This window comes from Equus quagga, chromosome 3, assembly GCF_021613505.1.
Source record: "Equus quagga isolate Etosha38 chromosome 3, UCLA_HA_Equagga_1.0, whole genome shotgun sequence".
Taxonomy (NCBI): Eukaryota; Metazoa; Chordata; class Mammalia; order Perissodactyla; family Equidae; genus Equus; species Equus quagga.
Genome location: NC_060269.1, coordinates 69386524 through 69400067, shown reverse-complemented (window position 1 = coordinate 69400067; position 13544 = coordinate 69386524). Strand labels below are relative to the sequence as shown.

The following is a 13544-nucleotide window of genomic DNA, read 5'->3' as shown; positions in this document are numbered from 1 at the left end:
GCGCCGGCAGGGCCGCCAGGTCACAGCGCCGCTCCGGGCCTCCTCTCCCTGGTCGCGGCCCTACGCTCAGCGCGCCCGGCTTCCAGTTGCTTCTTTCCCAGTCGCGCTTACTCTGCGGATCGCTCTAGCTCCTAACCCTTCTCCCCAAATTGCTCCCTGTTTCTTTTCCTGCGCCCCGAGTCCCTCCCAATTCCCAAGCTCTTCTGTGTTCTGCGCTAGAATGCTCCCTTGTCACCCAATAGTTTCTTTCCGAAATTCCCCCAAAGTCCCCTCCCCCAGCCTCTGTCTGCCTTCCTGCTCCCCCATGCTCCTCCCTTCCGGGTCACCTGGGCTTAAAGAATAGCTGCCCCTTCCCCTCGAAGGAGCCCTAGGCGACTCCGAGACCTTGCTCGGCGCGGGCGCGCCCTCGGCTCGCGAGGCGCAGGCCCCGGCTGGCTGGCTGGCTGGCCGGCCGCGGCCCCAGAAAGGGTGGACGTAGAGTCCAGGGGTGGATGGGCGCCTAGCCCAGGAACAGCCTGTTGCAGGGTACAAGCGTGGCTTCCAGAATGTTGTCACGCCACACCAGCCCGAGCCGTTCGACCCAGAGGCAGGAGGGGCTAGCATGGTGGGGCCTGGTAGCCGTGTGGGGAAGAGGAGTTTGTGTTTTTGCCGTTTTCTGTTGGGGTTGAAGGCTGGTCAGAGGGGGCCCACTGGGTTTCGCTTCATTCAGCAAGATGAAAGCGCGGTTTACATAGGGTAGGCCGGGTGCCTTCTGTTTAAAGTAACCGTGCCAGGAATCCCTCTGTAAAGGTAACTATTCCTCTTTGTCTCGTCCTATGAGCCCTCCCCCTAGTCGACCAGTTTAGTGTGTCAGATTCTCTCAGGAAAAACTATCTGAGATCCCACCCCTTCCTCCAGACACCCCCCCCACCCCCAAAATCAGCTTCTGCGAATGAGAACAGTCTCAGCTGTAAAGCAAGCTTGTGAACAGTGAGAAGCTTCTGCTCCTTCCACCTCCTCTCCTCTCCCCCAGCCTTGCCCTTCCTGCTGTCCATGAGCCTCTGGGCATCGCACGGGGAGAGGTTCCAAAATGCTCTCTCCTTCCCCTCCTCCCTGTCCCCAATCGAAACAACTGTCATCTTAGAAAGCCATCTGCCAAGCCACTTCATACCTCTGGGGAAAGCTCCTCACACAAGGAGAGTGGACGGACAGACGAGGACTGTGCCCCAGCCCTGGGAAGTCAATTTCTGATGCTTCCACTGCAGGCATTTCAGCATCAGTGGCTGGAGGAGGTAGTGGTGGTGAAGGGAGATCTTTTAGGCCCCTCAGAATATAACGTATAGACGATGCTCTAGAAGTCTATCTGGTCCCAGGGAAGGTCAGGAGAGGTGGGACCCCCTCCTTCCTCCCACCCCCATATCTTGGGCATAGGTCTTCCCCGGACTGGGTCACCAGGTTAAGACCCCAGCAAGTTGCCTGACTTTTGTTAAGGAGGGAGAGTGCTCCTTCCTGCCATCTCTGACAGAAAAGCAGTCATTATGCTTCTTTCAAAAAGTAATATCTTTAAATGTAAATCATTTGGTACAGCTCTTTTGGTCTGGAGTTACAGTAGCTAATTACAGATTCAGGTAAATTTATGTCTCTGCTTTCTTCTCACGGTCTCTGCTGGCTAACCTGTGTTCTCCTGTTTCTCCTGTTCTTACTGGATTGTTCTTTTTTGGTTTAAGCCCAGCTTGGGTTTTAGGAGACTACAGATGTGTTCTGAGGCTAGAGGAGACCCCATCACAGAACTGTGAGATAATCCTAGTGCTGATCAAGGGTCAGAGCCCTTTCCAAGAGTCAGGAACTGTGGAAAGGACGCCTTGGGAGTGGGCTGACATGTTTGGGAACTATTAATGAGTAGTCGCTATGCACAGTGTCCTTGAGGGGCCGGCGGAGATCTGGAACAGAGCCCTGGCCCGCAGGGGGCGCACCGTCTAAGCCCACAGTAATAGTATCACAGAGAACGCGATGAGGCGCAGTTGTCCCGTGTGGACAGCGTGTTTGGAACGACTGTGGGAGGTGCCGCTCCAGTAAGGGTCCTGACCCCCACAACTCACTGTGAAAGGAGCCAGGAGTGCCCCAGCAGCCCAGTGTCGGGGGGAGTGTTGCCAGTCCTCTGGTTCAGTGTGATTGCTTCTTCCTCCTGTTGTAATGTCCTTCTAAGCATTCTGCCTGCCTTCGTCTCCCACACCCAGCTGCCAGCTGACTCTTCCTAAAACACTGCTCGGAAATGTCGTTGACCTGCTCCCTACTGCCTGCAAAAGAATATCCTGACTTCTTGGCTTGGCATTCAAGGCCGGCCCTGCACACTTGTCAATCCATCCTTGCCCCAGACACACTTTACAGAGTTCCTTCTGCAGGAAATGTCTTTCCTTCATCTCTAATTGTTGAAATCAGACCCTGTTCTTCAAGGTTTCGTTCCAGCATAACCTCAGTGAAGCCTCCTCTGTTCCAGCCTGTGAGATGTGACCCCTCTTTTCCCTGAGGTCACTTTCCCCCTCTCCTGTGTCTTCACACTACAGTGGGGGTGTTCGTATTCGCATCTCCATGCACCGGATCTAAACCATCCTTGCCTTGCTCGTGGTGTCTCGTGTAGTGGCTTGTGCATGGAAGGCACTGAGAAGACAGTCACTGAATAAACTCTTTGAGGAGTAGGCACTCAGTACTGTGGTGGAGGACAGCATGAGGTTAGAGAGACGTGTCCAGGAACCTTGGGGAGGGCTTTGTGGAGCTGGTGGCCCTTAGTGGGACCTCCCTGGGGACTGTTAGCATCTGGAAGAGTGTCGGGGACACAGGGCCTCCTGGGCAGAGGAGCGGCCTGAGCCAACACCGGGAGGGAGAAATGAGCATCTGTGGGTAGGGACTATTTGATTATGCATTTTTCTCCTGCAGACATTTACTGTGCAAGGAAAGGGAAGAAATGCCCTTTATTGGAGACGTTTTTTGGGAAAGTGGTACTTAGCAGTTCAAGGCCAGTTCTAGCCAGAGCGTGGAGATGGAGAGAGCACTTCTGAAAAAAGGGTGAGGGTTAGGGCTTGCCTCTCTGGTGCTGATAGAAGGAGCCAGAGGAGGTATGGAGAGGAGCAGAGCTGGCTCAGGAGGAGTTGGGGTGCTCAGCCTGCGGCCTTGGACAAAAGATGCAAGCACATGACGTGCAGGGCGCTGGCTTGATATGTTGGTGTTGCCCATCTGGCTGGACTGGGCCTGTCACGGCCTTGAACACAGATTTTTGCAGACTCTCAGATTGAGAGGGAACTGAAAGCTTTGTCTTTGCCACGTTTTCCATCTGTATCATTTTGATTTTGTTGTTTTTGGGGTGTCCTCCTGTTTCTTTTGTGTACCTTTATTATAGCATAACCATGTTGTATTGAAATGATCTGTTTCTGTGTCTGTTTCCCCCAACAACATTCATGGCTCCTGCGGGACAGGGGCTGTGGAATCATGGCATGTAGCAGGAATACAGCATTTCCAGGAGGGACGGGGGGTCTGGGGACAGGTGCCAGGAAATTGTTGGCAAGATATGGAGACAATACAGATGTGTCCTAGAGAAAATGTATTACTTTTTCCTTTGAGAACTGAGGATCAGAGTCCCTCCTCCAGGGTCCAGCACTGACTTGACACTCAGTTGGTGGTGGAATGTCTGTTCTGATGAGTGCCAGGTGTGGCAGAGCCCATGATCACCATGGCAACCACTTAGGTTCTATCTCTGTTCTCTCTGCAGCGGGAGCCCAGCATCGACCTGCTGGGGGCCTTTGTGGAGCACTGGAAGGGCATCACACACTACTACATCGAAAGCACAGGTGGGGCCTCGTGTTCCCCAACCCCGGGGACCCCTGCAGGGCGCAGGGAGGAAGGTGTGGGCAGGGTCACCATGCAACTCAGAGACACAGGTGTCCTGGGGAAGGTGACATCCACTGCCCAGGAGTTCAGAGTGGGGGCTGGCCCCATCCACCCTGACCTTTTGAGAGAGGAGCTGTGTGAATGAGTGTGGGGACAATTTGGTTAGGGGTCTCACTGGCCTGACTCCGTAAGGCAGAGGTTGAGCTCCACTCACCCCCAGCTTCCAGCTGGGTAGAGTGTCCAGACCTTCAGTCCACAAGTGCCTGTGCCCAGGGCTTACTGATTAAAAGAAAAGAACTTGAATAAGTTCTTCTTTTCCCTGAGCCAACTTAGAGGGCATTTCCCTTGTAGTGATCTGGGGGAGGAAGGGAACAGCCACCACAGCGGCAGTGCGTACGGGGCCTGGGTCCTTGTCCCCTAGCTGAAGCCTCAGAGAGCCAAAGCCTCAGGTCACCTGGGCCCATCAGGATCGCTCATGCAGGGGGCGGGATCTGATTGACTGCTGGTATTGGTGGCTACACACTGGTTGCCAGGTAACCCTGTCCTGGATCCGTAGCTTTCCACCTCGTGGTTCAGACAGGGGTTTGATTCCAGCCTACCCCTTTCCTACAGGCTTTATTTCCAGCCTGAGCCAGCCCAAGAAATTGAAAAGTGGCCTTTGGGGCCCTCTGAGTGTTCTTTTAGACCAGGTTCCTCAGTCTTGACACTGTTGATGTTAGACTGGATCCTTCTTTGTTGTGGGGGCTGTGGGGAGCCTTGTAGGATGTTTGGCAGCAACTCTGACCTCTACGCACTAGATGCCAGCAGCACCCTTTCCCCATCGTGATAACCATAAACATCTCCAGACATTGCCGAGTGTCCCGGGGGCAAAATCACCCCTAGTTGAGAATGACTGCTTGAGACTGGACTTTTTTTTTTTTACTGAGATATAATTGACATATAACCTTGTATTAGTTTCGGGTGTACAATACATTGATTCAGTCTATGGATATATTGTGAAATGATCCCCGCAGTAAGTCTGGTTAACATGTGTCACCTCACATACTTAGAAATTTTTTTTCTTGTGATGAGAACTTTTAAGATCTGCTCTCTTAGCAATTCTCAAACGTGATACAATATTGTTAACCATAGTCACCCTGCTGTACGTTACATCCCATGACTTATTCATCTTATAAGTGGAAGATCTCTTGACAGAGAGCCCCAGTCTACCAGGAGAGTAGGCAGAGATCCACAGCTGACTCGGGTCCGCCTAGGACTTCACCAGGGCCCAACTGTTAATTTCCAGAATGTTCCCTAGACCCGAGTGCAGGTGGAGGAGGCAGGCTGCCTTGCTCAAGAGCCTGTGCTTTCCAGAAAAACTCGGAGGTGCTCCAAGGCCAGTCCCCTTTCTTTATAGAAATGCTGTACCCTCTGAGACTCTGACTAGAAAGCCCCACTCACCAGCTTCTCTCTTAGGACCTCGGCACAGCGCAGCAGGCTCGAGTCTGAACCCATGGTTGTGCACGGACTTTTTTTCTGCTTTTTAAAAATAGGCTCTTGCCTTCCATGAGTGTAAAAGGGACATAGGCAGACTCCAGGAGGTTATCTGTCAAGAAGCAACTAGAAAACGGCTTCTAAATTATATGACAGAGACCCCTGAGCCCACAGCTTCTCACTCAGGCCCAGAGCTGGCCTGCAGCCCTGGAAACATACCTTTCTGTAGGCCCCAGGGTTTGGAGAGAAAATGATGCTGCTGCTCTCTAATAAAGTGCTAGGGCATGCATACACTCTCAGTCAGAGAATTGAGTCCTGGGCCTGGCCAGGTCTTTTGTCTTTTTAAATCTAGAGGCTTCAACTGTAAACTTCCATTTCCTCTGTGCTTTGTTTGAAGCAAACTGCTAACCTGGCCTCGCTCCAGGTTGCCCTCAGCCTCCACGCTCCCCGACAGCCCCTCGGGCTGGACCCCACCAGGGCGGAGTGCCCCTCTTCACCCCACTCACCCTCATTGTCTGAATCTCCGTTAGATGAAAACACCCCAGCCAAGAAAACGGATATTCCCTGGCGCTTGAAGCAGATGCTGGACATCCTGGTGTACGAGGAGAGGCAGCAGGCAGCGGCCAGCGAGGCGGGGCCCTGTCTGGAGTACCTGCTGCAGCACAAGATCCTGGAGACACTGTGCACGCTGGGCAAGGCTGAGGTGGGCAGGACCCCGGTGCCTCTGGAGCCTTCCTCCCTGAGCCAGGGCCCCTGGGCTCCAGGCTCTGCTACCTGTGTCCCTCCCAGTCTGAACACTGGGGCGGGGTGGACACAGATCGGGGGGTACCTTGGCTGTGTCTCCTAGAACTTCCCACCACCTCGTGAGGCTTCTGGAGTCCTGTTCTCGCTGTCGTTGAGGTTGAGGAAATGCTCCCTTTCATTCAGTCAGTATTCGTTCAGCAAAGACTTACAGAGGACCCACCACGTGCCAGGCTATGTCGTAGGCGCTAGGGACACAGCAGTGACTAAAACAGACAGAAATCCTAGTTGGGAGGCAGGGCAGTCAGAGCCACATATAGCATGTTGCACAATGACGAGGTCGTGGAGGGAAACAGCAGGAGCGGGTGGGTGGCACAGGGGAGGCCAGTTTCAAACAGGGAAGGACGACGTACCCTCCTAGCAGTGCTGAGGGTGGTCGTGCCCTGGCTCTGTGGGGGGCGAGCCGCAGGGCCCGCTGCGCCTCACCTCTGTCCCCGGCCCTCAGTACCCGCCAGGCATGCGGCAGCAGGTGCTCCAGTTCTTCAGCAGGGTGCTGGCCCAGGTGCAGCACCCGCTCCTGCATTACCTCAGCGTCCACAGGCCTGTGCAGGTGAGGGGCCAGGGAGCCAACGAGGGGGTCTGGGGCTGGGCCCCTGTCTTCCCTGCCACCCATTCCTCTCTGTTTCTATCCTGCTCCCCTTCCAGAAACTTCTCCAGCTTGGTGGGACAGTTCCTGGATCCCTCACAGAGAAGGAAGAGGCACAGTTCACCACTGTCCTCTGCTCCAAGATCCAGCAGGATCCAGACCTGCTCACCTACCTCCTGGAAGTGAGCATCTCTGTGGGGAACAGGAGCGGGAGGTCCCAGACCCCAGGGCAAGCCCCCGCTTCTGTGGAGGCGGAAGGATGGAGCAGGTACCAGGGGAGGCAAGCAGGCAGCATCCTCTCCAGCTCCATGCTGAGGCCCTGACGGCCAGCACGTCCTGCATTCCCAAGGGGACATCCTGGGGAATGGTCTCCACCATGACCTGGCCTCATCTGGCCTCCTTTGCAGGGTAAGATTGTCAGTAGGAAGAAAGCATCCAGAGAACCCTCCGCCCTGCCTAGAGAGGCAGCCAGCGTCAAAGACAAGGAGCACCCCCACAGCAAGGCTCCTGACAGGGCTTCCTGTGGGACCCGGGCCTTGACCACCCAGCTGCCTGCTGAGACCCAGGAGCCAGATGGAGGGCCTGGGGAGGGCAGCCTGATCACCTCCCTGATTGGGCTGTGCAAGAGCAAGGTGCTAGTGCCAAGGCGGAGCGGGCAGGGATGGGGCGGGCGAATTGCCAGGAGGGCCTTGGGGGTTCAGATGCATGTCCTGGAGTTGTCCCTCTATCCTTTAGAAGAGTCGGGTGGCCCTGAAGGCCCAGGAGAACCTACTGCTCCTGGTGAGCGTGGCTTCCCCGGCAGCTGCCACCTGCCTGGTGCAGAGCAGCCCTTGCTGCCCTGCAATTGTCGAGCACCTGTGCCGGCTATACCGCTCCGTGCCCACCTTCCTGGACCCTGCGGACATTGCCACGTTAGAGGGCATCAGCTGGAGGTAGGCGCTGGCCAGGGGAGGCTGGGCTACATCTATCTGCAGTGGCTAGAAGCCCCACCTATCCTCTTGCTTTCCAGGAGGCCTGGGGACCTCTGCTGGCCACCCTGTTCCCGAGGTTAAGCCCATCCCCAAGGGCCTTCTCACCCTCAAGGGAAGCATCACTTTTGCTTCTGCCCACACAGCCCCCAGTAGAACTGGACACCCTCCCACCCTGCAACAGTGGTTCCAGGGCAGAGGGAGAAAAGGCCCACCTTCCAGACATCCCTGAGGCAGGCCTCACAGCCCCTCCCGCCTCTCCCTCAGGTTACCCAGCGCCCCATCTGATGAGGCCTCCTTCCCTGGCAAGGAGGCCTTGGCTGCCTTCTTGGGCTGGTTTGATTACTGCGACCACCTCGTCACAGAGGCACACCCGGTGAGCAGGGGGTGGGTGCCCCCGCTTCACCCTGCTTTCTTGGCTGTCTCCATCTCGAGGGCTGAGTGGGTCTCTCAGGAGCCAGGCAGGGCCCAGCGTTAGCAGGGACCCTCCGCCTGTTGTGTTAGACGCTGTGCAAGGACACAGTTATTTCTCAGCAGAAAATGTGTTTAAGGCGTGCTCTTTGGTGCCAGGTGGTTGCAGATGCCTTGGCAAAGGCTGTGGCTGAGAAGTTATTCATGGAGATTCTGCAGCCCCAGCTCCTGCACGTGTAAGTTTATGTCCAGTTCCCTTGGGTGCGGCCATGGTCTGGATCAAACCACCCACCCCACCAAGCCCTTCCTGTCTCTAAGGCCAGGCACCCCCTTGCCCAAAGTCACATGAGTGTGTGGGCTCCATCAGTTAAAGTTTGCCAGGTCTGCCCCCTTGACACACATGTCTCCGAGCCATGTGGGCTAACAAGGCCTCCTGCCCTTGGACTCCAGGACCTCAGGAGGGATGGGGAGTGAGCCATGCTCCTTCACTCCTCACTCCTCTGGTCTCTCCTCGCCACCTGGCTCTGGGCACCCCAGGCCCCACGCCGTGCTCTCTCCACGTAGGTCTGAGCAGAGCGTCCTGACGTCCACTGCCCTGCTCACGGCCATCCTGCGCCAGCTCCGCCCCGCTGCACTGCTGCGGGAGGCTGTGGCCTTCCTCCTGGGCCCCGACCAGCAGGCCGCAGCCCCCGAGGACAGCCCCCGCACTCTGTGCTCCCACCTCATCGGGCACTGTGACCATCTCTCTGATGAGGTGAGCAGTGAGGGCCCTTGTCTCTGCCTGTTCCCACCCACCCTTGCCCAAGGGATTTCCTGAGAGTTTCTCTCCATTTTCCTGAGCTTTCCAGGTGGTTCTACCTTTGAGGCATTGAAACTCCCCCGGCTAAAACAGTGACGCGGTGATTGGTAGCCAGACTGGTTTTGCCACACAGTAATTTTCTGTGATCACATACTTGTGGCGGCGCTTAATATTTTGCAAATTGCTTTTATATTCACTTTGCTTGTTTGAGGCTGACAGCCACTCTGAGTTAGATGAGGCCGATATTCCATTTTCCAGACTTGGAAACAGGCACAGAGAGTGGTATGCACATCGAATTAGTAATGGAACTGGGGCCGGCCAGACTTCTGTTCCCAGACCCCCCAAAACCTGCCACCTTAACCCCTGGCCGGGGGAGATGACCCCTCCAGGGAGACTTTTCTTTCTGGGTAAGCAATTCCCAGGCACCCCTAGAAGCCAGGGTGGGGAAGAGGTGTCCTTCTGACCCTTTCTTGCCCCAGATCAGCGTCGCCACACTGCGGCTGTTTGAGGAGCTGCTCCAGAAGCCCCATGAGCAGATCATCCGCAGCCTGATCCTATGCAACCTCGAGGGCCGCCCATATGTGGCCCGGGGCTCACCGGAGCCTGAGAGTTACGAGGACACCCTGTAAGTGAAACCCGGCACCTCTGGGAGGCCTCGGGCCGCTCAGGACCCAGCCTGGCCCTCAGCACCTCCAGACTTAGCCGTTCATCCTTCGGTGCCACAGAGATCTGGAGGAAGACCCCTACTTCACTGACGGCTTCCTCGACTCCGGGTTTCAACCCTCCACAAAACCTCCCCCGGCCCCTGCCACCAACTCAGATGGCAGAACAGCAGTGACCGAGATCGTCAACAGGTAGGAGCAGGTCAGGAAGGCTGAGCCTCTTGAGTTTTGTTCCATCTTTGGCCATAGCCTGGATGGTGTGCAGCCAGGGTGGGAGTGTTCCTTCAGGGCTGGAGATGGAACAGGGGAGAGCAGGGTGGCCCAGGTGGGGCCCCTCCATACCTAAGGTCCTGTCTCTCAGTTTCCTCTGCCTAGTTCCTGAGGAAGCAAAGACCTCAGCTTTCCTGGAGGAGACCGGATATGACACGTACGTCCACGATGCTTACGGACTGGTGAGTGTGGAGGTCTCTGCCAGCACCGGCTGCCTGTCCATCAAAGCTGTGGGATTGATAAACTCCACCTTCTCTCTCTGTGTTCTCCTGCACAAGGTGCTCTCAGCTCTGGCCAAGAGCCCTGAGCCCATCCTTCCTGTGTGGCCCCTCTGTGGGGCCTCTTGACCCCTGACCCCTGGGCCCGCCTCCTCAACTCTTCCCTCCTGTTTCAGTTCCAGGAATGCAGCTCCCGAGTCGCCCCCTGGGGCTGGCCTCAGAGTCTCACACCCTTGGACCCCCATGAGCCCGAAAGGCCTTTCTTTGAGGGTCACTTCCTCCAAATGCTGTTTGACCGAATGTCCCGGATTTTGGAACAGGTACCAACAGGACTGGGGCCCACACCACAAGGCCAGGGCCCACAGGTGCAGTCCAGGCTGGTGCCTCCAGCATCCTCCAGGAGAGCAGGCCTCAGCCACAGGGGTCGAGTCATGTTTGGTTCTTCAGCTCCACGGTCCCCCCACCCTTTCCCCAGGCAGGAGGCCCCATCTCGCCTCTGCTTTACACGCCCTAACACGTTTTGGCCCTCAGCCTCAGGGAATCCATGACACATTCGCATCACGTGAGTCTCCCACCCCCACACACGTTCACACTGGCGAGGCGCCTTGATGGGGGAGTGCAAAAATGCTCGCCACCCCTGCCAACCTTCGGCTTGTCCACCATGTTCCTTATAGCCATACAGCCTGAACCTGCAAGTGACCTCAGTCCTGTCCCGGCTTGCCCTCTTCCCCCACCCCCACATCCACGAGTACCTCCTGGATCCCTACATCAACCTGGCCCCTGGCTGCAGGAGCCTGTTCTCAGTCCTTGTCAGGGTAAGGATGCCTGGACCAGGGAGCATGCCAGTGGTGGAGGCAGCAAGGGAGGGCACAAGGTCGGGAGTTGGGGGCTGTAGAAGTGAGCACCCCTGCCAGCACTAGGGGAAAGCACCATGCAGCACCCCCATGCAGCAGCAGAGCCAGGCTGGGAGTCCAGTGGGCCCCCTTCAGTCCTCTCTTGTTCCTCTCAAGGTGATCGGGGACTTGATGCAGAGAATTCAGAGGGTACCCCAGTTCCCAGGCAAACTGCTCCTGGTGCGCAAGCAGCTGATGGGTCAGGTCCCTGGGGAGCAGTAAGTAACTGAGGAAGTGGGTGCCCCAGGAAGAGCCCTGCGGTGGGAAGATGGGGTGCTTTGGGGCGGGGAGAGGCACCAGGCTGGGGGCAGAGGAGGGCCCGTTGCTGAGCTCTGTCCTCACTGAGAGGTGTCTCCCACTGGGTCACACCTCATGGACACTGGCATGTCACGATAGGCAGCTCCCGCTGCCTCCCAGCCATGACCCCCACACTCTCTCCCTCAGGCTGGACCACCAGACCCTCCTTCAGGGCGTGGTAGTACTTGAGGAATTCTGCAAGGAGCTGGCTGCCATTGCTTTTGTCAAGTTCCCCCCACATGGTCCTCACGTGCACCTCTCCCCACCCTCAGAAGGGCATGTCTGAGCCAGGAGCATGGCAGGAGGAGAGACTCCTGTCTGCATCTCTGCCCAAGAGCTGCCTCCTATCTGGCAGTGCCACTGGCACTGTCTCCTCTGCATCCCAGAGGCCTCAGCCTGGGAGGCTCCCAGGCTATCTCAAGAAGACCTTGCCTCGTTGGGCACACCAAGCTGGGCTTTAGGGGGTGGGTCTCCAAGGTACCAGAAACCAAGGGGCATTCTTTTGAGATATCCTCCTGGGCAGAATGGTGTCCTCAGGGCCTTCTCAGGGGAGCTGGGTGATGGCCAGGTGAGCACCCAGACCCTCTGTGCCTATCACTTGCCCCTACAGGCCATTTGTGGCCGGGGCCAAGACCTGTGACTCAATGCCAGGGGCACGAGGTGGGGTGAGCTGATGGCTCTGAGGCCGATCAGTGCCACAGGCCAGAGAGTTGGGGGCATGGAGCTGTCTCTGCCACACTAGGTACCACAGTTGCTGCTGAGACTTGACGTATTTTCTCCTGTCTTGGCTTAACCCTTGGGGAAGGGGCAGTGGGCGGCAGGGGAAGCCCCCTCTTCCTGGAGACTGTTGCAAAATTCCCAACCGCCTCATGGCAAATGCCCAAAGATGCTCCGCACCCAGGCGGGGGCAGCTGCTAATGAGAGCCCTGATGCAGCTGCAGCCAGGGCAGGAGAGGGCCTGGGGAGCTGGGGGCTGGGTGCCAGGCTCCCGCTCCAGCTGCTTTCTCTCTGGCGCCTTCTGAACCTGTCTCAGCAGGTCCACAACACCTGGGCAGAGGGGCTCAGAGACCGGGAGGCCAGGCCTCGCCCTCAGCATTCTGCCAAGCCCCCAGTGTTCTCAGTGGAACATTCTTCTAGGGGAGCAAGGGAGCTCAGGGTACAGATGAGGCCGGGATGCCCAATGACAACAGGCCCCCAAGGCCTGGATGGGAGCGGCTGGGGCACAGGCAGCCAGTCATGGTATTCTCCCTGCATGCCCTCCATGGCCAGGGCTGCCACCCCACCCGGCCCGAATCTGTCTCGACCTGCAGGAACACACAGGTGGCGCCAGGCATTACCTCACAGCAAGACTGCAGTTGCTGGCTTGGCTCCTGGGCAAGGAGGAGCAGGCCAGAGCCCCTTTCGCTTCCTTTTCCTGCCCATGCCGCTTGTAGAAGCTGGCCACAGGTTGCCAAGAGGTGACATGAAAGAAGAGAAACTCAATGACTTCTCTCTCTCCTGCATTCCTCCGAGCTGGGGAGGACTTTGCTGCTCTGAAGGACACTGAGCATGTGCATGCATGCGTGTGTGTGCACGTGGGTGTTGGTGTGGGACAGGAGAGTGGAGCTCAGTCGGGGAACTGGGGCTGGACTCTTCGATTCCGAAGACATTTAAGCAATGTTCAAGCGTCCAGGAGTCACAGCTCCTCCTTCCTCGATGCCTTTCGTCAGCATTTGCACAGTGTCCCCCTACACAGCATGGCAATAAATGTGGTTCCGTGGACACAGCCGCCCTAGTCTCCACCCTTCGTGTCTTTCTGCCCAGGGCTCCACTGCTAATTCGGGCCCATCTTCTGCCCCAAGGAAGACAAATTAAATTCCTTTTCCATCACTAGAGCGGAGGGGGGCCATGTATTGGGGCTGGTAAACAGACAGGCTCTGGCAATGCAAATCTGATGTTCCTCAGCGCCTGCCAGGACCAGCCCCTCTCTTGGCCAGACAACACATTTTCTGCTCAGCTTACCTACAACTCAGAGACACGGTAAGGGAATGGGCCATCTGGAGCAGCTCTATGCAAGTCTCATTTGTAGGTGCTCATGTTGTGAGTTGTATGACTGCTTTTGTGGTGAACAGTGAGCCTGATACTGTAAAAACCTTGTCCCTAAATATATGGGGGTCGGGATCCTCTGAGGGGGTCACCAACACTCCAGGGCAGGGCAAGCTGAAGGCTCAAGAGAGGGCTGATCAGTGGCTCTCCCCTGGGTGCACGTGAGCAACACTTCGGTTGCTTTTTAAAATACCAGTGCCCCCCCCCCCCCCCCCCCCCC

The 13544-nt window shown here is 56.8% G+C and overlaps 1 protein-coding gene across 3 annotated transcripts; it reads left to right on the top strand.

Annotated features, from left to right (window-relative positions):
* The first annotated feature begins 557 nt into the window (after nucleotides 1-557).
* On the top strand, nucleotides 558-13007 carry FHIP2B (FHF complex subunit HOOK interacting protein 2B). 3 transcript variants are annotated; one of them, XM_046656658.1, is made up of 18 exons: nucleotides 2694-2708; nucleotides 2914-3042; nucleotides 3743-3821; nucleotides 5865-6037; nucleotides 6581-6685; nucleotides 6781-6903; nucleotides 7129-7353; nucleotides 7457-7653; nucleotides 7957-8065; nucleotides 8260-8336; nucleotides 8665-8854; nucleotides 9379-9524; nucleotides 9625-9753; nucleotides 9923-10013; nucleotides 10226-10369; nucleotides 10724-10864; nucleotides 11060-11160; nucleotides 11387-13007. In XM_046656658.1, the coding sequence occupies exons 4-18, from the start codon at nucleotides 5915-5917 to the stop codon at nucleotides 11523-11525; spliced, it is 2040 nt and encodes a 679-aa protein (XP_046512614.1). In that variant the 5' UTR covers nucleotides 2694-2708; nucleotides 2914-3042; nucleotides 3743-3821; nucleotides 5865-5914; the 3' UTR covers nucleotides 11526-13007. The 3 variants fall into 3 exon arrangements, with proteins under 3 accessions (XP_046512615.1, XP_046512617.1, XP_046512614.1); XM_046656659.1 differs by lacking the exons at nucleotides 2694-2708; nucleotides 2914-3042 and adding an exon at nucleotides 558-789; XM_046656661.1 differs by lacking the exon at nucleotides 10724-10864 and having other exon boundaries at nucleotides 1989-2708.
* Nucleotides 13008-13544: the final 537 nt, after the last annotated feature.

Coding starts and splice junctions, on each gene's coding strand:
- FHIP2B (XM_046656659.1), top strand. CDS start 5,915: ATGCTGGACATCCTGGTGTACGAGGAGAGGCAGCAGGCAGCGGCCAGC. Junction 6,904..7,128: donor TGCTCACCTACCTCCTGGAA/GTGAGCATCTCT, acceptor CCTCCTTTGCAG/GGTAAGATTGTCAGTAGGAA. Junction 8,855..9,378: donor GTGACCATCTCTCTGATGAG/GTGAGCAGTGAG, acceptor TTCTTGCCCCAG/ATCAGCGTCGCCACACTGCG.